This window comes from Trachinotus anak, unplaced genomic scaffold, assembly GCF_046630095.1.
Source record: "Trachinotus anak isolate AG129_WGS33_773 ecotype Australia unplaced genomic scaffold, CSIRO_AGI_Tana_v1 ptg000024l, whole genome shotgun sequence".
Taxonomy (NCBI): Eukaryota; Metazoa; Chordata; class Actinopteri; order Carangiformes; family Carangidae; genus Trachinotus; species Trachinotus anak.
The window spans coordinates 1,587,825-1,614,566 of record NW_027273875.1 but is presented as its reverse complement, the minus strand read 5'-3'; the positions used below and the strand labels follow the sequence as shown (position 1 = coordinate 1,614,566).

General features: G+C 39.4%; 2 protein-coding genes across 2 annotated transcripts in view; one reads left to right on the top strand and one right to left on the bottom strand.

Moving 5' to 3' along the window:
• Nucleotides 1–12,412: 12,412 nt before the first annotated feature.
• On the top strand, nt 12,413–19,418 carry ccni2 (cyclin I family, member 2). The gene is made up of 6 exons (XM_071460280.1): nt 12,413–12,546; nt 12,756–12,890; nt 13,797–13,871; nt 14,000–14,140; nt 17,948–18,247; nt 19,009–19,418. Exons 1-6 carry the CDS (start codon nt 12,433–12,435, stop codon nt 19,348–19,350), a joined length of 1,107 nt encoding a protein of 368 aa, XP_071316381.1. The 5' UTR covers nt 12,413–12,432; the 3' UTR covers nt 19,351–19,418.
• Nucleotides 19,419–23,125: 3,707 nt separating this feature from the next.
• septin8a (septin 8a) overlaps nt 23,126–26,742 on the bottom strand; it is a 32,409-nt gene continuing 28,792 nt past the window's right edge. Inside the window, exons 9-10 of the mRNA XM_071460281.1 lie at nt 26,231–26,400; nt 23,126–24,392 (exon numbers count right to left, since the gene is read on the bottom strand). Of these exons, the coding sequence (XP_071316382.1) occupies nt 24,389–24,392; nt 26,231–26,400 (174 nt within the window). The 3' untranslated portion in view covers nt 23,126–24,388. The remainder of the gene's footprint in view (nt 24,393–26,230; nt 26,401–26,742) is intronic.

The window sequence follows — 26,742 nt, the reverse complement described above, 5'->3', positions numbered from 1 at the left end:
AGTCTAATTATAAAGTGGGCCTAACAAACCAGCCGATCATATGTCTCTCACTGCTTAATGCCTCTGAGGAGAAATGCCTGAATCTTCCTGTAATTTTCATTCTTTGTCTTTCATGTGTTTTGCTTCTTCAGAAAACTGATGGTTGGTTTGTCTTGTGCCTCCTCGTCCTCGTCCTCTTCCTCCTCCTCCACCTACACACTGGCCGCTCTCTTCAACACATCTCCCTCGGTAGCTTTTTTTTTTTTTCCAAGAAGTAATGACATCACCAACGGGTTGTCATGGTTATTGAACTGTAGCAACGAGACTTGAGATGCTGTTCAATCTATTCTTTAAAATGTATGCGGGAGGATGTTTGTGCAGTGTGTAGTGTGAGTACTGAATAGTCTAGCAGATACCCACCAAGAGTAAAGTATTTTAATGTTCTCAGGATAGTGCAACGTGCACTAACAATGTAATGAATGGATACTGATTATATGTGGCCCCAGGAAGAACTGAATCTCCAGCTTTAAAACCAGGACTCTCCAAGGGGTCCACAGATGAATCAGAAGGGTCACAGTGTGATTAAAGGGTCACAGTATAAAATAATTCATTTTTTCAAATTTTTTTCAAATTCGTAGCTTTTTTGTTCAATGTTTTATGTGAAATGCTGGATACTTTCACACCCGTGAGGCTCTGAGAATCCTTCAGAAAAAAACAATCAGAAGCCACAAGCAAACACTGCTTTGTTTTAAGTGGTTATAAGCCAAAAGAGATAAGACCCACTGCTCTAAATGATACACACTGAAACAGGAAACAGAAAGCAGCAAGCAGTTTGTATTTCAAAAAGACAATAAGTGTCTGCAGCCATGCTAGCAGCTCTGGGAAGCTCTACTTACACAGAGCTAAGCGCTAATATCAGTGTGCAAACACACTCACAAAATGACAACATTGATGTCAAGCAGGTATAGGTTGATACCTAGCACTAAACTAGCACTAAACACAAAGGTTCAGCCAAAGCTGGTGGTAATGTCATGTTTTGCTGGTCTTTAGTCATTAACCAAAGCGTTGGTAAACGAAAATTCTGTCCCTAGTGGGTAAAGTAAAGTTATTACTATTCATCCTGAGGAGGGCATGAATGTGTGTGCCCAATTTCCCAGTTTCAAAGTGGTGGACTGACTGACAAACCGACTGACTGACCTATATTGTCATCCCTGGAGCCATGCCGCTAGCATGGCTAAAAAGAGGTGAAATTCTACTTCCACACACCACCCCAAAATCTCTGAAAGTTATCCAGAAGCGGTTTCTCACATTTCCAGCGCTGTGAATGAGTGCGGTTGACTTCTTATATAAGACAGAGAGGCAAAGCAAGCAGATGAAAAACAGCTGGAGACAGCTGGGCTGTGGTGCAGCATGAAAAATCAGCAGCTGCAACTCCTCCTTCACCTTGGTGAAATTAGATCAGAAGGGACGCTGATATTTCAGCGTGGACGTACAGCTGGTTTCATAAAGAGAAAATATGTTATGCAGCAATCGGCTTTCAGGGCTCAAGAATGTAGATTTTATACATTAATGGGTCATTTTGACCACACAATGTCATTGTTTGGTTTAGATTAGAAAACTGCTAATAATTCCCATAATGAGCAGAATTTTCTCGCTAATCTCCAGTGAACTCAGGATAACAGTACAGAATGCCCTCACAGGTATTACTGCCATAATGATATGTACAATGGTGGACAATTAGCTGTGCAATAATGATTATTATACAGTGGGTGGTTTCAGCCACGCAATCTAATGCCATAAATTTTAATTTGTTTAATGCCTGAAGTAAACCCACACTCAATACTGATTAGGCCTAAATTTAATTCTTCACCCAAGGTACTATACAACAGAGAAGTGATTTAAATGGAAATTTGCTTATTCCAGTTTAAGCACTTGCATGAGACTGGTGATTAGAATTTAATTTCAAAGTTAACAGGTATTTCACAATAGTGTGGCTCAGCCAGTTCACAAATGGAACTGGATCCAAATATTTAACACTCAAATTATAAAAATGAGTGAATATAATAAACTGCTTTGACAGAATATATAATTGACTCCTCGTGCTTCAATTTAACACCAAGAGAACAGTGTGTTTGATGCACCTGGGAAGCGTTTGGACAAGGTTACAATCAAAATCTAAAGGTAAACATCCAAGGTCTAAGCTCCAATTACAGAATAAAATGCCAGGAGAGAGACAACAAACACAAACTAAACTCAATATCCATAATAAGATGAAAAGTTTTTTTGCCCGTATCAAAATAATTTAAAATAAAAGGCAAAAGAAGACAAGAATCAGACAGAAACTTTAACTCAGACAATGAAAGATATTGAGATTCCAGAAATTCCTAGGCGACTGCTGCTCTGCTTCCAAGATGATTTTATTATATTATATTTTTCTTCCTTTGTACTCAAGAGAGAATTTGTGAAGGGGATATTGAGAGCAGCACAGCTCCTGTGTAACATTACTGCCCCCTATTGATTGTAGACAACCCCAGCATTATGCTTGGTGCATCCCTGTCTCCAGAGCAAATTGCTCCCTGTCACATAAAGTTTCTACTATCTACATTTTGCTTGCAGAAATGAAAGTCTGACACTCGCTCAATATTCTGAAAAGGAGAAAGTGAGTGCTGAGGAGAGGGAATAAGAGAGGGCGTGGCCCCCACTTATTTTAAGAGAGCACAAGAGAGTCTGATTTTACAAACCGTATCATGCAAAATACTTGCATGCACTGTATTTTTGCAGAAATTAATAAACAAAACATCAAATAGCAAAAAAACAAAACATCTCTTCTCATCATTTTCTAGTTTTTGATTTGCTTTGTGAGCTGCAATCAAATGAAACCATGCCCCCCTTTAACAAAGAGCAGAAATCCCCTTTGACGACTTGTCTATTTGATGCTAAGTCTTAAATCTATTTAAGTCCTTCTTGCTCAGGATTCAATAAGACATGTAGATTGGTGATGTTACCTTCCACTGTTTTATCTCCATCCATTATGGCACATCAGACACACTGAGTAATAGGACAACCTGCCACCTTTCCATTAAACAGACCATGAAATTGACTGAGCTGGCCTCAGTGTTATTATCGAGATGTTTTCCACCTTCAGCGTACAACGTGTAATAATGACATGAAGGCAGAGACAAAGGAACACCATGTATTTGTATTATTCAGATCCACTTAGTGATGATGGTCAAACTGTGGGCTGCTCCCCATGCTCCCTCCTTGTCACCACTTTCTTTCTTCTCTAACCTCAATGATGTGAAGTCTCTCCCTCTGGAAAATTCTCAGCTAAAGCTTTTCAAGGCAGGCAGGGGTTGCAGTAGAGAGCTTCAGAGGGAGAACAAAGCAAGATTTTTTTTTTTAATGTGAAAGGAAGGGCTGTGCAGTTCATCATTTCATCTTCATATCACAGGGATGATGAAAAAAGGAAGAACAAAACATAACTGGGATTACGGGATGCTGCTGAATGGCAAGCATGTGTCTTAACGTCTATGAACTGGCCTCTGTCTCCCTCCAGTGGTAGCTGGTAGATCCATCTTTAAAGATTTATGTAACTTATTGCTACGTCAGCTGGCAGGAAGTCAGTCAATCTGCCTCTTAATGATTGCAGTGGCTCTTTGATAGTCAACTTCCAGCCACTCTTCCTGTATCTGCATTTTGAGGGGGGTTGATGGAGAAGTGCAGAATACACGGTCTGTAGACCAGGAAACATCTGCTAATCTGCTTCAAATAGTTTTACTGTACGGTAAGGCTGAATATTCAAAAAATAACTCTGCCCCAATATCCCAATTAGAAGTCACACATAGATACAAACTGAAGGCTAATGACATTACTTTGTGGTTGAAAACATAATGGCTTCACACTTTCAACCCAAAAAGCTCTCATTGGTTAAATTTGGTGGCATAAATGACTATATTTCAGTGTGAAGCTGATCTCGAGTGTAGTTATTAAAATCCTTGTTGAAACTATAGTTTAATGTAGCCATGAAGTCTACACAACTTGCACTTTTCAATCAAAATGTAACCCAGTTTTAATATACACTTCAGGCCATCTTTTGACCATCATTTAAGTAAAATATCAATTATTAGCTGGTTGCATCTCAAATGTGAGTATTTTCTGCTTATCTCTCTTTTTTCTTTGCATTTTGGATGCTGATTAGACAAAACCAGCAATTCGGCGATAAACATTCAGATATAGGAATTAAGGTTGGGTATTTTTCACTATTTTATGAAAATTACGGTTTATAAAAACAATTGATTAATGAAAAATGTAAGTAATCAACAGATTAATCAATACTGAAAATAATTGCTAGTTGAAGCCCTAATTGTTTTTGTTTGATGACATTAAAAGCAAGTGTAAGAAAGATGGCTCACCAAGGACACGAAGTGAGCCTGTGCAAATTTTTGCAACGATTTATCAGCATGTTGTTATTTTTGCTTTCATATTATGCTATTAATGCGATATAAGATTGGAGAAGATCACAGAAGAGAAGTTTTCCCAAAGTTTTCCCAAGGTCATATTTATTCCAGGTGGGTTATGTGGGAATTATGCATGAGACACAAAATATAATTTAAAAAAAATTAAATTGTAAATTTGTAAAAACTCAAGCTGCTCTTTCTGTCCACTACCATGATTTTTGAGATAATAAAGATAACAAAATTATGAGTTGACATGTCTAACAACCTGGCTGCATGAAACGAGTCTAGGGCCATGCTAACAGGTCTGTGAGGCTACTTGAGTACAGGGGTGCTTTGAGCTAATTGCTAAGCATGCAAGCATGATAACATGCTCACAGTGATAATGCTGCCATGATGATCTTCAGCAGGTATAATGTTCACCATGTTCACGATCTTAGTTAAGCATGTTAGCATGCTAACATTGGCTGATGAAGAGAAAGTGCAGTACAGCCGAGGTTGATGGAAATGTCATTTGTTTTTCAGTGCACAGGCTACACCAAAGCACAGGACGAATTAAAATTTTGACCTGATGACGACGCTAGATGAAAAGCTAAAGTTCGGTAAAGTTAATGCAGTACATCCTGCGGTGAAGCAAAAATGTCAACATTCAACTCATCATTCAATCAAGTCATTAGGATCCATCCTCTGGGAATCATGAATATCTGTAGAGTAGTAGTAGTTGTAGTTGTCAAGACATTTACAATAAATTGGGACCAAAGTGTTGGTCCTACCAACAGGTCGACATTGCCATTCCTCAAGCAACACGGGTACTATGGATAAAAATACATTATTGATCAGATTAGATAGATAGATAGATAGATAGATAGATAGATAGATAGATAGATAGATAGATAGATAGATAGATAGATAGATAGATTCTTCTTCTCAACAGTGATCTACAAGGATCTGAACCTCGCTCATGTAGTCAGTACACTATGTCCAAACAGTGAATTCCTGAAAGTCTGAACTTCCCTCCGTGAACTATAGGCACATACGTATGTAAGTTTAGCTAAGCCAGTGCCGAGGCGACAGTGCTCATGAGGGGCCTCAAAAGATAAAAAGAAAAGAAAAAGCATCTCAGTTTGGCCCCGACATGCAGTGATCAAAGTCAGAGCACAGATGTGACTTTAGGAACATAATGTGCTCAGCCAAGTGCACAAAGCTTTCCTGACAGGACAAAGTTGGTTCAGGGTTGACATTGATCTCTGGTGTGGTGTGGAGCATTCTTTGTCTCCGGGAGTAGACGGGAGACACGGGGGGTCTGCAGACATATTGTAAATTCTTGTTAAACTGATCAGAGCAGACGCTGCTCAAACCACCAGTGAGACATCAAACTCAACATGTAGAGTCTCCTTCTGTGTCTCACATTTAGGATCCAAGAAGTTGACGCCAGTGTACCCTCGAGGCTCTGTAAGTCTTTTCATCTCTCGTACAAGCAGTCCAGCTTGATCCCTTGTGAATATACTGTACTGTAAGTGATGATATATATTTTTCCTTTGGATAATTCAACGTTTAATGATCTTTTCAAACTCTGCATATGTAGATTTTCCAGCTGGATTTCACATTAGCATTTGCTACAATAAGAGGATGTGCGCTAAAGAAAATATTTATGCAGCATGTTACTGTATCTCTTTGGAAAACTGGCGTTCCTCATGTGAGGCCACCAGACACATATCCCATCACATTCATGGATTCAACTTTCATTTCTTACTGATTGGTAAATGTTTAACCAATTTCATTTATTTTATGTAAGTTAATAAATTATTTTGGATGTAAAATATTCAAATTTAGCACCATACAATAATAATAATAATAATAACAGTCCACTTACTAGGCATTCCACTGCCTTCCTTGGTAGATAATACAATATATATGATATTAGATATGAGATTGTATAATTTATTATAATGATTATTGCAATAACTAAAAGGTCCACAGTCAGCTGTGCCACACCACAGACAGATGTGAAGAGTGTATAGGTCACTTAAAGTATAATTGTGGTGATAATCCATATTTTTCTTATTGCCTATAATTGCATTGGAAAGACCAAACTCAACAATGAACTGAAACTAACAAGTTTTGTCTGGGTAGCCAAAACTTCATTTGGCTTGTTCTTCCGAGCCATAGAGCTCTATCGTTGTTCAGCAGTTTTTGGAGATGACTGAGCATTTCTTTTTAAATCACAGCATAAGCTTAAGACTTTTTTCTACAGATTTGCCTCTTGAGTGGGAGAAAATAGGTTTGGGGTAGAGAGCCACAGACAGCATTCAGAGACGGGCTCAAGAATGGCTGATTTTTTATGAGATTTGTTGACCTTAAGAAAATTACAGAATGTCATCAGCCTTATCCTTTAATTTACAGGTATTCTTCAGTGACAAAACAAGTTTGTTCATTTGAAGAAAGTTTCTTTACTTGGAAAAAAAAAGGACAAACCAAAAATAACAACATGTTGGTTGATGTTTTTGATTTTTTTTCCTGTAAGCACTGTATAATGCCATTAGTGTATTCATTTTTAGCCCGGCTCTTATGGGACTTAGCAGTGTTATTGCCACGCTGTTTCTGTCAGCACACTAAAAAAAAAAAACCACCCTAAAAACAGCCTGAACTGAGTGATACAGTCATTACTGTGTACCATCAGGTAGCAGCTTTCCACTCAGAACCATGAATATCAACAGTTTTACGCCCAGTCAGATTCCCACGGGTGATTGGAGAGCGATGGAATGTAAACACACACATTACTGTGCAAACAAGCGAAACGTCCGATCAGCAGAAGCAGTAAGCAAGCATGACATTCTGCACGAGATACAGAGATTCAGATTGCAGAGAATGGAGACAACTGAGGAGAGTGAGAGACTCAGAGGGAGAGAGGAAGATAAAGGGAAGGATATGTCAGGTTTTAAGCCCCAGAGTGTGTGAGAACAAACTTTTGATATATTAAAACAAAACATTCTCATCTCAAGCTCTCAGAGTGTTTAAGTCAAACACAGCCCAAGTTGATACAGTACTCCAACCACTGTGTTCCCACTGGCTGTTACACTCTGTCAACTTGCAGATACGCTGTTCGCTGTGACCATCTTTTCTTATCAGCATTCCAGTCGTGACCTCTGCTCAGACACACTGGTCAACTTTGTGTTTTATCAGACAGCTGTGTGAGGTTTGTTGACTGTGGGCACAGACAGAGATTCTGAAAAGTCGTCTCTGAGGTTTCCTGACAGAAACCACAAGCAAAGAAGCTGCCAGGAAACTAAGGAGCACTGAGCGTGCTTTATCCATCGGAGTTAGTTGGTCAGACACAATATTTACAATATTATTAAAGGACTGTGGCATAGTCTGCGATCTGTACAAGCTGTCCAAACCCCAAAGGTTAGTCAGTATAAAGTGGCACGAAGCAGTCCTACTGCTGACGTCCATCAGGGACTGAGAAACTAGAACTGTGACAGGTCACAGCTGAATGGGCTTTAATTGACATAAATAATTCATTCGCATTTCAGTTATAATAATGATAAAGCTACAGCTAATTACAGCAAATATCCAACATGAATCATGACTTCAGATGTTATTATAACACCATACTAACAAGTTACAAGAAAAGAGCAGACCATAGCAGACAGTTAAACATTTGATAGTAAGGTAAACCTTTTAATACAAATCCCCTTTTGGGAGATAAATACATGCCTAAATATAAATAGACCTATAAATCTGAACCTGTGAATCTTTGCTGGCTTGTCTATGTATCCTTGGGTTTTCTTGACACAGTGGTATAATCTGTCCTGCATTGTACCTGGGTTATTTTTACATCAGTGGGTCCATTTTGAAAATGTCCACAATGAACGAAAAGACAAGACTCAAATCTACTGAAACATGAATGACATGTTCATATCAAATATCAGGGCGTGTCATATCACACATTATAACTTTAGATCGCACCAAAGGTCCTTAAATATCCAAAGTGTGTTCTGACTTTCAGCTTTAAGGGTGTTTGAGGGTGATCACTGTTGGACAACCAAAAAGTGGAAAGTTCTCGACTGTCAGTACCTTGACTGTGCTCAAGCTGTCATGTCTTTCGCTTACTGAAAAAGGCAAAGAGCTGAAAATATGAAATATGATGACGCCTTTTATGTTATGTTATGTTCTGTCACTCAAAAGTGTGAGAATATGTAATCTCTAATATGTAACCCCTATCTGTGGACGCAGACAACCTTAAATTAAAAGGGAGTGTCACCATGTGTTGTTACATTTCAAATTATTGTATAATGTAATGCTGCCTTTGTGTATTATGGTCATTGTATCCTCTACATCAGTATTTGTAATAATTAAAACTCATTTTTCTCACCTTCAAATAACCTAAGAGCTTTCTGTTGATTACAGTACTTTATTTAGATGACTACCATTTGTGAGCTCTTAACTGGTTTCTGTTGGGAAATTCTTTGTCTGCTTGCTCCTTTCCTTTCTAACCTTCTCTGGTTGAACAACAAGCTCCATAAAATAGAGGAAGAAAGCCATATAACCCTCACTACCAGATCAGACTAAGTGGGAGCAGATAGGTTAACTGGCAGATTATATGAAATGCTCTTTGGCTGTAACTGATCAAATCCTACAGCCAGTAGTAACAAATTGATGAATGCTCTCAAGTTTTCAGTGGCTAAAGAGGAGGAAAAGTGAAAATGCTCAATTCTGTGTGAATTCTTATCAGAGCAATTAATAGTGTCTTTCCTTATTAACAATTTTAAAGAATCCCATAATATTTTATATAAACATTACACAATATCCACACAATTATTTGAATTGATATTTGTCAAGAGAGCAGGGCCTTTGGCATTTAATTACAGCTTGCTTAAAAAAGGCCTGTATATGTATAGTGTAATACATGAAAACTGAATCAAACGAAATAAAACAACAATCACCAGTGTTTTCATCCATGAATTCCTATAACCAAGGATGCCACAAACAGATTGTGTGGAACAAAGAGGAAAAATAGCTGCTTTGTAAAAAAAAAAAAAAAAAAAAAATGCCACAGAGCAATAGTGAATGAGGATTGCAACATTTTCCAGTGTTGCATCCACAGTGTTTGTTTTGTTATTTGGGGGATGGTGAAAGTTGAGATTTAGTTTCATCACCAGTTGAAAGGGCACTGAATTCAACTTAAATTTGACATCTTGACACCCACATTCAGAAACACTGGGTGCAGCAGGTCACAACACTACATTACTCCTGTAATACTCATGTCAAAAATTACTTTTGTTTTCAGTAAAAACAAGAAGAAAATGAAAGGAAACAAATAGAGGGTATTTTTTGTGTTCATGGTGCATTACATGTCATGTGGCATGTTATGTGAGTGTGAGTTGTTAGATGATATATACTTTCCACTATATTAATTTACACATTTGAAACAGATTTGTATTAAAAAGTTGTATAAACTATAACTCCTTAATGTTTTACTATAAAGTGCACAGGCAGTTTGCATGAATACCACCAATGTATTATCCAGTGACAAGTATGCCAGCAGTCCAAGTGGATCCAGTTCTTGTTCTCTGATGGCAGTGTGGGTCAGCAGGTCTCTCTTTTAGGTAGAGCTGGAGAGATTAAACGATTTATTGATTAGTCAACCTGCAGAAAGTTAATTGTCAACAATTTGATTATTGACTAGCCTTTTGAGTAATTGTGTAATGGTAAAAAATTTGCTGACTCCAGCTTTTTTCTGGTTTCCCCATCTTTTTTTGGTGATCAAAGCGGTGTAACCTCTGTAGTGGCAATTATAGACCATGTCAGACCTGCTTGTCAGGCACAGCTCTTCATGGTCACACTCAGCTTTCAGCAGGCACACTGTAGCTGCAGGCTTCTTTCCCAGCCTGGCATGGGGTTCCGCACATTTCAATGCAAAGTAATACAGTTATTAAAATATGACATATGGCCCCTTTTTAAGAGGGGGCCTTAAGATAAGAGGCAGGAACTGCCCCGAGGCCCCTTTCAGTTTAAATTGTGTTATAGTGGTGCATACGACAAAAGAAGTGTGTAATTCATCAATGGCAGGCAGAGGGGAAAAAAGGTCCGTTTCAAGCCGCAGCTTCATTGTCAACAAACAGCTCACACATAATCTAATGGTACATATGTCCGTAGCTACAATTCAGTCAGTCTTCATCAAGCATTTCATACAGCAAACAACTATAAACCTGCACAAATATACATACGCACACAGAACAATCAGGCAGTTAGGGAACAAGTAATCAACAAATCAATAAGCAAACATGCCTGGGGCAGAGTTGGGGAAAATATATTACTAAGAAAATATATTATTAGGGGACATTAAGGTGAATTCCTCTTACCCAATAAAATTTAAAAACAATTATCAGTGAGTTATAGGAAAAAGTAGGACTAACAATATGTCCACAGATAAGAGGTTATTATTGGTTATACAACTATAGAATAAATATAAAATATAAATGAACATCATATATATAATAAAAAAAAAAAAAAAACCAGTAAAATATGACACTGAAACCAAAATATTCTTTGAGGATATCAGTTATTTCAATTAAATCAATATGAATAAATAATGGACGTATAAGAGACGATGGGCCTTGGGCACAGAGTTGTAAAAAGGAAAGAGGTGGGGGTGTTTTTGACTCTTAAATCAGTTTGTGTCTTCTTGTTTGATTGAATTTCTGAAAAGGGAAAAATCTTCCATTTCCAGTGATGGCTCGACCATTTTGTGTGACGGGTCCCGTATGTCTGACCCACTAACACATTTCTGTTCAGGAGGCCGGGTGACGTCACGGGGGGCGTGGTCCGGGGCGTTCAAAACACAGACTGCCCTCGATCCTCAGTGATTTTCTGCTTCCTGCCTTGTTTTGCGCTTGTTCTTTTTTGTTTCTTTGGTCTCTGCAACAGTTATTTGACTTCGCGCTTTTTTTTTTTTTTTTTTTTTTTTAAAAAAAAAAACCCTTTTGTTTTATTTGCTCTTTTAATATAATGCGGCTGCTCTCCGTATATTCGCCGCCAGAACCGTTTTGTTCCGAGACTGTTTTCTCTAACAGGATCCCAGCGGTGTTTGTTTGTTTGCTGCTTCTGGTGAATATGGATTGAATAAAAAAAAAAAACAAAACAAAACGGTATAAATGCACCTGCCGTCGAAGAGATACTCTACGTTTGAAATCGAAGAGGTAAGACTGAGCAGAAAGGAAAATGAAAAGAGGAAGACAAATGTTTTTGTTTTTTTTTTGTTGTCTGCTGCAGCAGCAACTGTGCAAGTGGCTGCAGCAGCTGCAGCCCATTATCCCGCCTGGATCCTGTCTGTGTTGTGTTTCAGCCACAGCACGTTGAGACAGAAGTCACACACCTTTGATTTCAACTTTGCGCCGGTTTTCTCGATCCCGCGCTGGCTGCCTGCAAAGTCTGAAAAATGGCGATGTTGTTGTTGTTGTCTGTAGCCTGTTTCCTGCTGCGCACTTCGCTCTTCTAACACAAAGCTGATCAGCTGAGACCAGGACTGACAGGATCACAGACGCAGGGACTTTGTTCAAAGCTGATCGAAATTTGAAGTTGTTCATTTGCTGCTTCGGGCAACAGGCCGAGTTGTTTTTGCAGTCCTGGACTGTAATTTCTGTTGTCACACTTTTACTTTCTCTTACCTCTCAATAACGAGTTTCCTTCTACCTTACGTCCTTCTCAAAGCTTTCATATGAAAATTGTAGCGAAGAAGAAGGTGAAATGTACATGAAACACTGCTAAATGAAGGGATAATTATTATTGTTTGACCTCTGGGTGAATGCAGTGGGCACAGGTTAAGCAATCTGGTTTACATGGAGGATGTGTTCATAGAATAATAGATCATGACACTTTAAGGGATGTTTTGTGTTTGCCAGTCTCTTATCTCTTACCTGCTCTTCCTCTTCCTCCTCCTCCACCCTCCACCAGGTGTGCGTGCCCTGGGTGCAGCCTGGCCTGTGCTCTGGCGGAGATGAAGAACCCAGGAGCCGCCGAGAGCCGTCGGCTGGTCGGCCTGCTGGAGGGCGCTCTGGTCAGGGAGGCTCGCCTCTGGAAGGTGCCCGTCTTCAAGAACGGGTGCATCCAGGTGAGACACACTGTGTGAATCAAATCTGCTTTTCCAGCTCGTTTAAACTTGAGGAAGAACCTCGCACCAAAGACAATACAATTTCTGAACATTCAAGTTAGGCCACGCTCCAGGTCACCTGTGAAAAAGGCTTACCTGACTTACCCAGAACACAGCTCTTAAGGCGGGTATCATTTATTAACCAGCAGTTGTCTCCTTTGACCGCGCAGGGTGCTGACATCTCTTCATCACAACACCAAGAGATGATCCTCTGGCTTGGAGAAATGAGCAGGCTGTTCCAGTTTTGTCCAGAGACCTTTGCACTGGGAGTGTGTGTCCTCAACCGCCTGTTGTCCACTGTCAAGGTAAACGGCTACAACATATAATGGTTTCCAACCGTTCGTCCAGAGCCTCATTTGTCCAGCATCTAAAAATGTTCTCTTTCAGAATAAATGGAAGTAATGGACAATTTCCCCATTTAGAAACACTTACACATATGGATGGAGTTTAAAGTCCAGTAATGGACAACATTTCATTCTTCTTCTCCTGAGCTAATGGTCGGCACAAGGGCTACACAGTGAATCCTGATCCTAATCATATCTTTACTTGGATCCATTTACTTCCAATTTTGACTAAGTGAAGTGTATTTAAATTTACCTTGACTTAGAACAGCCACTCTAAAATCAAACATCTCAGACCATCTTTTTAAGGCATGAACTGAGCTACTGGTTTGTCCTTGCTTTGTCGCAGGGAGCTTTGATACTGTGGCACGTCTGTCCACTCTGTTCAGCCTAAAAAAAGACACTAGAATTAGTTTCCACCGTCCAGCCGAGTTGCAGCAAATATGATTACAACCTCCCCTTCCTGAGTTACAGCACTGACTAATAGCCAGAAGTGTTTTTACAGAACATTATGATGTCACAGTGAAGTTGACCTTTTTGGATCCATTTTGAATATAAAATTACATCACGTCATCATTTTATCCTACCCGACATTTGTGTTAAATTGGGTCATAATTAGCCTATTAATTTGTGAGTTATGTGACCACCAAATTATAGACGTTACTGAGATATTGTGTTCACAAGGATGGGGCGGACAGACAACCCTGTTCATCTGGAGGCATTAAAAAAAACACAGTAGTAGTAGAATTGTCTCATTAAATCCTATTGAAGCACCACCCTTCATCACCTCTAGAATTGATGATTTTCACATCCATCGATCTTTCTGGTTCTTAAGACAAATTAACCCAAGTCTTTTTTAAAAATTTTTAGGCTCAACCAAAATACCTGAAATGCATTGCCTTTACTTCACTGGTCCTAGCTGCCAAAATCAATGAGGAAGATGAGGTAAGATCTCAAAAAACAATGTCATCTTTAAAAAAAAAAAAAAAAAAAAAAAAACAGCACTGACTTCAATGCTATTTCAAAACCAAATGTTTATTTGCTTCCCTTTTTGTTGGCTTCTGTTTTTACAGGTAATAGGTTCTGTTAAAGACCTGGTTGTGCAGAGCGGATGCAACTTTTCAACAGCGGAGATTCTTCGCATGGAGAGGATCATTCTAGACAAGCTGCACTGGGACTTGTACACCGCGACACCGGTCGACTTCATTCACATAGTAAGTTAGACTTCAGCAGATACACAGGCAAACAGAACAGGTTTTTTTTTTTTTGTTGTTTTGTGTTGTTTTTTAAACTGAACCTGAACTGTCAGAGCATCTCACAGCGAGCTGGCTGGACTTTGAAATGCTTTGTGAATTCAGGTCCCGGTTTTGCCTCAAAACACAGCAGTACAAAAGCACACATTTAACCATCATGCTTCCTTCATGGAGGTGTTAACAGACCCGCACATACACCCCTGCCTCCACAGTGAAGAATTGGTCCTAGTAGAGATTGTGCATTTAATTGATTTGACTCATTGTGCCCATCATTACTAAACTCCATTCAGCCGTGGTTGGAGTGTGTCCTTTAATTTTTATTAATCACTGTTGTCAAGAATAAAATGTAAAACCATGTCTCTCACTAACACAAATAATAAAATCAGAGGGTCAGGTTAGAGGATCAGTTAGATTTAGATTTTGTTGTCCAACATATCTGAATAAAGCAGACTAAAATCTAATCAAATAGTGACTGTCAGACAGTTGATTTTATTTATCAATAATATAAGGTTGCAGCCTGATCTCAGCGGGGATAAAACAGTCTGCTCAATGTGCACTTGACTTGTTTTAGGTCAAATCTAATAGAAGAAAATCACAGTTTTGGTGCCACATCATAGTCGCCCATCCTAGAGGCGATGGTTTTTACCATTCTAACATTGTCAGCCATCTGCAGCTTCAGTGCAAATGTGACAGTACTGGGCTTGGAAAACGACTTTCGACAAAGCCAAGTTATAACCCAGGCCAATTACCCAATTTGCATGCGTGTGGACAAAAAGCAACAAAGACACATTTTAGCACAAGGTCTGAATAGAGCTGTGTGTGATTCCTCTAACCACGTTAAGAGTGCATTTGCAAGCTGCCAGCAAAATAACAGGCGTGTTGTATATCAGGCCAAGGCACTTCTGACTAGCTCTTAGCCACAGACACCCTGCTGCCACCAGAAGGGGAGTGTGCAGACAGAAGATAATCTGTGCAATCAAACCTCGAGAAACCTCATGAAAACGTCGACTATTTGAGCAGTTAGCGTATCAAGAACATGCTGTGGGTCGTTGAGACTGTAATGTCCCAACAGGTTTTTCATTGTTCAGATATCCCATGCTGTGTCAACATAGTTTATGGCACAATATTGTTTCACTGCTTGGATCTGTAGTTTAACTATTAACCCTCACAAATGGTCGCTTCAGGCAGGCAGAACTGACACGTACATCATCATATAAGTCCCATCATGCAGCTGGGCCCAGGGCTGTATTCATAACGCTTTTTAACGAGAAGTCACCAGGATGTGATCATGAAAGATCCACATTTAAACAGCAAGGACAGCAGCGTGAGCAGGTTTTGATAGGCCTCACATAAGGCTGTTTGATGGAGGTGACATCTATATACTACATATCGCAATATGGCAAATGTTTGCAAAATCAGTTTAAATAATTAAATTGATGTTCAGTGCAATTAACTCTAAAGTAAAAAAAACAAAAAACCTGCAGGAGCTGTCAGCCTGTCACCCAATATCTCAACTATTGGGTGGATTGCCTTGAAATTTGGGGCAGATGTCCATATTTCTCAGACAGTGAAGCCTACACACTTTGGTGATCTCCTGACTTTTCTTCATATATATATATATATATATATATATATATATATATATATATATATATATATACATATACACACACACACACACACACACACACACACACACACACACACACACACACAATCATTTCTATTTTTTTGTGAAATATCCGAGTACCTCTCAGGATCAATTCCCATCTTCTTCTTAACTAGTTGATATCATTCATTTAAACAGTTTTACCAAACAATCCAACACAATATGATAATCATACCATGATACAAGTCTGAATATCCTGTAGAGCCGACGAAACAAAAAGTAATGCAGCCAAAAAGTGGACGTAACTGAATAAGGAGGCAGGTTGTAGGCCAGCAGTTGGATGCTTTATGAATACAGCCCTTCATTTTCTTGACATAAATAGTTTACACACTGTATTGATCCACACCATTGGAAGGTTTTTCCATTGAGAAGATATTGATTACTTGCCCAGGGAATATTCCCAGTTGATTTGTGAAGACTTGTTGTGCATTTTGTTAGTCAATAATCTCATCCCGGATCAAAAGGACAGCCAACCTTCCCTCGAGATAAATAATAGTGTTAGAGCTCTTGTGATATTGAAATTGGTGGAGGACAGATACATTTTAAAGCCACAAACCATAAATTGTCACCAAAACAAGCATCTTGGCACATCAGCATCTTCAGCAAAACAAACAAAAAAAAAGAAATGGCACTTTCCTGTACTATTACAGTTTGACTGATACTGGTGTCACAGGTTTACAGTGTGTGGAGTTATTGTTGTGAATCTATTATTGTCCTAGCACTTCACTTTAAGTAATACAAAATCCAAGACTTTTAAAATAAAGAGACATAATGTATTAATAAAAGCTATAATAAAATAAAGACATTTTCTCTTTTTATACTATTCAAATAAATATTTTTTTTTTTTCAAATAAATGCTTCAACTATACTGTTATCTCACAATTACATTCCCCCTGCCCTGAAGAAATTACTCTGCATTCCCTTCCTAAATAAAGTGTTATTGTCCATTGTCTATAAAACAGCAATCGATAAAATCTATCAGTACTTTGTCACAGACTCTCCACCATGACACTTTGATATGACTAAACAAGAGGCTTCACAGAGATGCTTTCATTAACTCTCGATATTCTTCAACAACCAAGTGAAACTCTCTTGAGAGGCAGAATCAGCTCCGTGATGCTCAAGACTCTCACTCAGAGGTCACTGTGTGAAACTGTATCAGGGCTGTCGACTCTGAACGTCCAGTTATCTTTACTTGCTACATTATCCTGAATGACGTATGTTTGCAAAATGGAGTGAAAAGGGGAAGAAGAGGTCAAGAGCAACTGTTTTAGAGATCACTTTTTGACTTTGGCACCACATAGCTGAATCTACCTCCCGGCGAATTCCACTTTCTTTAAAAACCCATGGCTTATTTTTGCTACAGAGTAAGAGACAAAGAAAGCACATGAGCTAAATACTGCGTAAATGAAAGAAACACAAAAGAGATTTGACTAGCATAAACAAACATTACAAGAATGCGTTGATATTTTCTAATTAAAATCGACTGGTCCTTGTCAGTACCTTGTCGGCACTCTATTTAAACCGGAGTTTAAATAAAGAGCATGTTTAAAGACCGTGTTTTACTCTTTGTGTGACGAAAGCACACAGTTCTGTAATGTAAGTTCCAAATATCTTTTTCTTTTTTCCCTTTTTACAGTGAGCCCCCTCTCAGGTTGTAATTTATAGTTCCTGCCTACAAACGGGAACACAGAAAAGCACTGCACGTACATACGATACGAACAAGGTTACTATGATTCCGCAGGCAAAAAGGGGGGTGGGGTGGGGATTTGATTAATAAAACCTGATAGTGAGATTCTCCATCTGTTGCTCAAAGTGTCCTCCTGCACAAAGCTTCAGGTCTGAGCCTTTTAAAGCAGCAGTGAACATGTGAGAAAGGTAGAGAACCACAGACTGCAGTGTCCTGGGTGGATGAGAATGGAGGGATGAATTATGTTCTGACCTTTTCCTCAGAAATGCACTGGTGTATTTGATGTTGATGTGAATTTATTAAGTGGTAGATGTAAGGGGTGAGTGATGGATGGACAATAAGACAACAATGACATCATTATGCTAATGTTTTGGTCTCGTTCCTCTACATCTCTGCTCATCTGTCCTAGTTCCATGCCCTGCTCGTCTCCAGCCACCCCCACCTCATTCCGTCCATCGGGCTCGGCTCTGGCGTCAGCTGGGACTCGGCAACAGACCCCAGCGTGCTTCCTGCCGGGCCGGGGCATCAGAAGAGGCCGCCGGGCTTCCAGGTGGCATTGTGGACCAGACAGGTGCAGCACTGTATGGCCTGCCACCAGCTTTGGCAGTTCAAGGGCTCCACATTGGCCTTGGCCATCATCACTTTGGAGCTGGAGGCGCTCACGCCCGACTGGTTCTCCGTCTTCACCGAGCTGTTGAAGAAAGCACAGGTAAGAGAAACGCACACTCCTGCTGATTAGGCTTCTCCTAATTAATTAGGCTTCTCCTAATTAGTAGGTGTTTGAGTGAGGAGGGCATGGCATACAAGACACCCATGGGGAAAGTGTGTACAGGAGCCCAAGATACATTGGAAACAGCATATAGAGAGAGAGAGAGAGAGAGAGAGAGACACTATTTTTCAACTATAAAATGTCATGAGAATACATTTTGTACATATATTTTTAAATGTATTATTATTATTATCATTAATAATGATAATAATAATCAACAATATTTATTATACTTTTAAGCTTTAAAAAAACTACTAATATATCACTGTGCCTCCAATCAGTGGAGAGATTTACATATTGATTAACGGAGGCTTTAAAGGAAGTACAAGTTTGTATGAAGGATTTACCCGATTCTGTCACGCAACCACATTCCTTACAAAGTTGATCCTGCTGATCCAGTGCAGCGTTGTACTGCAGGACGCTTTGTATGAAGGCACGCTGAACAAGTGATCTCTTTAGGTCCAACACTGTCAGAATAATGATCACACTGAGGAAACCAAGGGGATATTTTAGTTGCACCTGCACTTGCCCGGCTGTTTCACCCAGTTGGTGCACACGTAAATGAAAGCCTCGTCGTCAACACCGTCCTGTCTCACAGTTGACCAGAAACTTTAGAAATCATTTTTGGTTTGATCTTCCAGCTTTCAGTATTTTACTTTATAACACACACCTTTTCCTCTCTTTCCTCTCCCTTCTCTCAGGTCGATAGCGCCGAGTTCATCCACTGCAAAGAGATGGTGGACGAGTACCTAAACAGCCTGGAGTTCTCCCTGCCGGCCAACGCCGTCTACATCTTCGACAGCGCCCAGATCCAGGAGGAGGAGCGAGTGTGGAGCCCCGTGCAGCAGCTCAGGCAGCCCAGGAGGGGACGGCGAGGTGGCAAGGGCGAGCAGGGGGACTCAGATGAGTATTACGACGGTTTTTGGTGTTTGTATAACGAGGAGACAGCACCAGGGGTGGAAGGAAATGATGTTGCGGGTTTGTTTGATTCAAAGCAGAAAGACGTCTCCCCCTGCCCGCCGCTGCACCCCGCTGTCAACTAGCTTGACGGTTAATCACACCATCCCATCTCTTCACAAGTGCACAGAGCCCCCCCCCCCCCCCCCCCCCCCTTCTACAATTATGATATTATAAAGTCGATTAGCAGGTTTTAGTTCTCCATGAAATGAATGACTGAGGCTCTAAGGTCACAGATCCTGATGTTACTCACTTGTTTTAATGTTTAGGAACTGATTTAGAAGTAAATGTAGAAATTCTCTTTATTGCTAAGGTCAAATTAAGAAACTGTTTTAGTTCCTTTTGTGCACTTGTTGACCAAATGTGAATCTGGAGGTGTGTGTGGATCAGTGCACGAGTTCACCTCCTAATCTGAGGCCATAACATGTTCTGTGTTGACAGCTGGGCAGCTGTGAAGAAGTTAATGGTCCATTTAAGTTCTACACCTATTATTATTGTTATTATTATTAATGCCACGTTTTTTCTACTTTTTAACCTTCCTGTCCTTTATATCTAGCACAAATTGTTTTGTTTCACAAGTTAGAGGTAAAGGATAAGAACTAGGCAGTTGTGTGTGTTTTTTATGAGTGTGGTTGAGGCCAAGAATGGCTTTTTTATGTTTGAGAGTTGATCCCGGTTTTGTCTGTGAGATATATTAGTGCTCAAGTTCCCCCTCAGAGCCACTTAGCACTTTTGAAGGAGAAAAAAAAAAAAAAAAAGTTTTTTTTTTTTTTTTTTGCTTTTTTTTTTTAAATCAAAATGATTATATTTTTCACAACTTTTTTATTATTATTATTTTTTTTTTTAACCTTTTACTTACTTGTACTAAACATCTCTGTGCTTTTGTTAGGTGTTTATTTACAAAAGTTTCATTTTACAAAAAAAAGCTTTAATTTCACGACTAAATGCTGCAAATGTTTTTATTCCTTTGATTCTTCAGCCTGTATCGATTTACTTTATGCAACTGTTACATATCAAACACAAGCACCTTTTGGGAGTTTAGTTTAACACTAGAGTAGTATGACAGGAAAGGGGCATTTTGACATCATGAGATTATCTGATCAGTGATCAACGCGTCATCGTACTCGGTTAAATGTTCAACGTGTATTTTTTTCTTATGATTACAGACTTAATGAGATCAATAATCATACCCAGAACATCGTCACAGTCTGGATTTTGAAGTGTTTGGATAAAAGTATCCTGTTTTTCTTTTGTAAATATAACCCAGCATTGTCAGATCTGTCGTCAGCTTCATCACGTCATCGACACGTTTTCATTGAAACCTTATACATAATGTTGGCTGATACATGTACTAGCGCCTGGGGCTTTGAAATAGTTCAGTGTTCAGAGGAAAGCCAGCACTGTTACCTTTAATGTGAACTGGTTACTGTCTGGTTCGTCCAGTCAGGGATTGAGTGGATGCTACACCAGTGATCAATGTAAATGTTTTTGTTTTCTCTTCATATTCCTTCAGATACTGAGGCAGCTATACCGACCACAGAAATAAAGCTATGACTCCAAAAGTCTAAAGAGTGATTTATTTTCTTGTTTGTCAGTTTCAAGATGCAGCAGCAGCAGAAGTGAGAAGCCTCCCCGTGATTGAAAGGTTGGCATGTTTAGTCCTGGATCAGATGGAGAAAATATGAAATGGGTCAATTTTACAACACATATTCTCTCTATATTCTGTTTTGTGTGTGTTGTTCCATAAATCATATTTAAACAGATTGTTTAGATTGTTAAAGCCTCTACAGAGCTATAGTCCACACACACAGGTGTTTACACTCTTTTGAGCACTATTCATGTGTTTACAAACCATTTGATTGATCTCCCTTACTCACCTGTTCTGTTGCACCTATTGGGGTGAGACAACTCACAGAACTACGCAGATTTTTACACATCACAATACTAAATATGTGAAAAAAGCTGCATAAACTCTTTGGTGGTGTGAAATTTTATACATTTAATCATTGGTTGGGGCAGACATATGACTGGTTCTACTACTACTTCTTTTTTTTAAACTGTTGACAGTTATGTCAGAAACATAACTGAGTTCATCATCTTTCGTCATGTTAAGCATTTTGTAAGACTGCTATATGTAAAACATGACATCTTGTAAAATGTAATGATGTGTCATAATTTTGATTTTCACTGAATGGATTTTCAAAATTAATATACTAATTTGAAATGATTTGATACTGAATCCAAATTCACACACCATCTTATAATTTAGATTTGGTCAATCAAAAGGTTTGCTTTAAAATTTTTACTTACCTTGAGTTTTCATCATTCCTAACCTTTAATTGTCCCATTCTTTCCTGATGGGATTGGGCCTCCATAATTACCAATGTAAGTCTGCAGCTTGACGGGTGAACTTTCCCCATATGACTTTAGTGTACTTACAATATGTGTGGTCACCTATTTACCTAACCTCTCAGCCTCCCTACTGTAATTCTCGTGTAAGCCCGTCTCATTTCTTGTTTGACTTGGCCATCGTGTTGTCCTGTGTGTGCAGCATGTACAGTACAGTACAACAACAGTGCATCAGAGAGCCATTATCAGTCTGCTCTGTTAGCAGAGTGTTGGTGTACCACAGGACAGAGAGAACGGAGAGCTCTGAACAGATTGTACTGCTGGATTAGATCCAGTGAGCCCTGCAGGTGGTGGACAGAATAATAATAGCGCTGGCAGAGCCTTCAGAGTAAGCACAGAACCATTACTATGGAAAGATCTCAATACTGTGCCGTGACTTCCTCCCGCCTTGTTTTCAATGAATCACTCATGTTTTCTCTGAGGTTAAATAAATACGACAGTAAATGAAGAAAAACTGTTCTTCAGACAAATAAAATATTTGAAGATGTCACATTGGGCTCTGTGCAATTTTAATGGGAATTTTTGCCATTTTCTTTTTTTTCCTGACCAACAAATTAATTAATTGAGAAAATAACCGGCAGATAAATGGCTGATGAAACTAATTGTTAGTTGAAGGCCTAATAAGCAAAAATAAATGTTTTTTGGATTTTCCAAATATAAAGATCCTACATTTTTTAGAGGTAATAAGTCATCTTCATTTACGGAACTTTAAGTGTCCATAGTACAATCATCTCAATCTCGCTCCCATTTCTTGATCTTCACCAATTACTATTACTTAACAATTAATATTCAAATGAAAAAGCATTACAAAATTAGCTAGACGTTGGCTGGAAATCTTAACACAACCTATATTATCCAGTTTATGTTGCTACCTATTTGTTTTCAGACTAGAATGAGAAAAGGCTGTAAGGGAGATGAACTGTAGAAGCTGTGAGTGTTGAGATGCAGTCGTGGTTTCTAAAGAGCAACAACCAGCTGCAGTTTGGGTTAACACACATACAGTATACACACACACAGAACACTCAACTTTCCACACCCTAACACACTGTTAACCAACATCATCTCCCACTGACACACACACACACACACTTCCTCCACAGACATACAAAGTCAATAAGTTTCACACATTTCTTTTTCACAAACACGTTTCCCCCCTCCACCTTTGGAAACACACACACACACACACAGACAGAGCTGAGGTCAGTAGCATGGTGGCAAAAGCAGGGAGGATTATGTGCAGACTGAGCAAACATCACTCAGCTCTGCGGCCAGGGATTGCTGAACAGGAAACACAGCATCTCAAGCTAACAACCTCTGCATGTCATCTGTGTGTGTGTGTGTGTGTGTGTGTGTGAGGGAATAAGTGTCATCACCTGCCTCTGTTTCATCTCCCTCCCAGTTGAATATCGTCAAACAAATCGTGGTGAGAGAGACACATCAAAGCCAGGAGGATGGAGGGGGGCGGGAGTGCATTTATTTCCAACGACAGTAAATACATCTGTTCTCGTCTCCATATCTGAGCGTAAACTCTTCTACAGCGAGCTGAGGCTTGTATGTTTTCCTGCATCTTGTGAGTGTGTGAGTGTGTATGTGTGTGTGTGTGTGTATATATATATATACTGGCTTCATGTTTCTGTGTGTCCACTGACAGAGGACTCACATCAAAGTGATCACACATGGTTTACAATAAAGTAACATCACTTATGGACAATGTACACCGTCATATGTGCTTCTTACAATAATATCATACTCAAAAATTAGTACATTTTGCATATTAGGCTGCATAAGCTCAAGAAAATATTCACATATATTTTACTGAGTTAATATGAAACAGCACCAGAATATTGCATACGTTTTTATTAAGAGTTAAGACTAAGACTTAGTTGTCAGTACCCATGTATATGCAGTAATATATACAGTATACCGGTACTCAGTTTTATTGCTTGACATATTGCATTTAAATGTATCATTTATTTGGGCTCATTCAATATAGGGGCTTATTCTACCGTGAAATGTATTTAATCTAAAGTCTTATGACTAAAAAAAGGTTAACAGACACAAAACACCTAAAAAAAAACATTTAAAACTGTTCAAGATATTAAAAAAAAAACAAAAAACAACAACTTAAGGAAAGACTTCATTTCACTGATATCTTCAATCCAGATGTCAGTCCTGTAAAGTCAAGCACACCCTATGTTTTTTGTTTTTTTTTTAATATATATATATTGAACAGTTTTAAATATTTCAGGCTGGTGTGTTACACTGTAGTACCAAACGGTGAAGAGAGTTGGGGGGTTATAAGCTGTCGTTTCTATGTCAATAGTTGATGGTAAAACACAAGAAAACAGAAAATCTTGCAACTGCAACATAAAAAAACCAAAATGCATATATATATAAAAAGTGTCCAAAACAAACACAGAATGAAAGATCCTGAATAAATGAGATGGCCACTGTTGGCAAGTGAACATGTCTCCTCATCATCTCTCACCAGCTTTCACTCTTTTCTCCCCTGTGGCTTCATCGTGATCATCATCATCATCATCCTCAGTGTCTTTGGTCCATGTGCACAATGTCAAGATGGAATGTCAAAAACAAAAACAAACAAACAAAAAAAAAAAAAAAAAAGACAAACAAAAATAAACAGGTGTTGTCGTTGCTATGGTGATGGAGGACAAATCCATGGTCGTGTGTGGGAGGGTATACAGCGCCCATAAATTAACTGAAAAACAATGACAAACAATAAACAAAATAAATTGAATGAACAACTACTTTAAGGAAATAATAAGTGATAATTTAAAGACTTAAATTCTACAAATGGATTAAAGTTTGTGTTGAAGCAAAGAGGTGCTTCACTTCAAATAAATGTGTTAGTGCATAGTCATAGTCAAGCATTGCTCCTTTTTGCTCTGAAGTTTTACTATCAGCATGTCTCCTCGACTGTATCAAAACGCTGGATGGCATAAATTCACAGAACTAAGGATGTGTGGCAAACCCCTTCACAAAACCACAAAATGGAAGATCAGAGTCCAACAGCAACATTGACAGAAAAGCGTGTGAGCAGCCACAAGATGGAGCCACAAGTACACTTCTGAATCCTCAGCCTCAGTGATGATGCCTGGGTCATCAACAGTGAAACTTTATGATCTACAATTCCTACAGACCGATGGCCAAAGCTTCATAAACGTTTTCAAATCATCTCCAAACTCATAGGCAGCCATCAGCTTCACTTCTGCTCAGTGCAGCTTGAAAATTAGCCTGCGACCTGCTATGAACATGTGAATGTAAACTTTATACATATGACCATGTGTAATTGTTGAGCTTCTCGTTCTCAACCCATGGGCATCAATCTGCTTCTGTTACAGTGTCCACTCTTCTGGAAGGGTTTTCCTATATAGTTTGGAACCTAGCTGCAGGGATTTGCTCCCATTCAGCAACAAGACCATTACTGAGGTCAGACACTGAGGCCTGGCTCACAGTCAGTGTTTTAACTCATCCCAAAGGTGTTGGGCGGGGTTGAAGTCAGGGCTCTGTGCAAGCCAATCAAGTTATCAAACACCAACATTTCTTTATGGAGCTCACTTTGTGTACAGGGGCATTTCCATAAGGAAACAAGAAGTACACTATTTGCTTTGGCATAAACGTCAGCCTCTTTAGTTTCAGGATAAACAGCCACACATAATGTACTTTTTGGCCACATAAACCAGAAGAAGCTGAGGGTTCCTGAAGGCACCGTCCAGGAAGGAATTTATAAAACAAAGCCTGCTGTCAACTTCATCTCTACACAATAAAAACAGAAGTTTGACAGGGAAGTTAATGTGACATGATGTTCACTACAATGGGTCACTGAATAATGCATCTGCTTCTCGTCTCTCCAAGTCGACTGTCACACTGTACTGACATGAACAGAAGCCGATGGCTGGAAGGTAAAAAATAAAATGTTTGCCTTGGAAAAAGGTTTGCAGTTCAGTGAAATATACATGATGTGTAGTTAATGAGCTAAAACATGAAAGGCCTGTGTTGCAGTTACCACCATAAACTCACAGTATGCACCATCAGTATACCCCTATTATAAACCAAGCTTGCTGTTGTCTCAACGAGTGAGTTTACTGCCTTCTCCCTGAGTATCCTGAATAATCAGAGCGAGGCAAAGGGAAAGAGTGAAAGGACAGGAAATGTTAAGCTTGGGCAGGACAAAAAGGGGAGGAAGTTTCCTTAACACATGCCAGGCCTTTAAAATAGCTGAAACGCTTGTGTATTGGAGATAGGTCGACAACAGCAGAGCACATTCAATTTTAGGCTCATTAATGCGACACGGGACTTAGCAGAATGAAAACCTCCAGCTTAAAGACTTGTAACAGGAGCTAAAGAGCAGAAAGAGAGGGGATGAGAAAAGCAGGAGACCCTTATATACAAAAAAGAAATCATTTCAGGGTGTAAGGCACAAATTAAAATGAAAACACGATTCATTAAAGAAAAGAAAAGGGCTGGAAAAAGCAGCTTCCTGTTATGGAAAGAGGAATGTAGTGAGTGAGGGACAGAAAGGAGGGACTGACTTACTTTTTCTTGTCCTTGTCTTTCTTGAGGGGCTGAGATAAGGAGAGCGTCTCGGCTGCCACCTTCTTCCTGTTGAAGGTGTTCATCTCTTCCTCCAGGTCTCTCCGCTTCTCCTCCACCTTCCTCTTCTCCTCCTGATGCATTCGCTTCAGCTGCTCAAACTTGTCATGCAGCTGAGAGGCAGGAGGCGGCGGTGGTGGTGGTGATGGACCGACAGGAGGAGGACAGATATTTTTGTTAATGAACAATGGATCAATGTGTCATGTCAGATCAGTTGCTCATAGTGACCAACCCACAAAGAATTTTCTCCCAGCTCTGCAGTTTTCTTCAGCTCTACAGAGCCTGTTTTAGATCATTGTTTTCAGGCCTGCAGCTCTGATCTCATCAACCTCAGCTATTCCCAGCTAAAAAGCTCTAAAAACCCACTGCCCTGGCCACTTGCTCAGTGGAGCAAACAAAAAACAGGGTAGGCCGCATGAGGTCAATACTGACAGGTGTGTATTATTTTATCCACC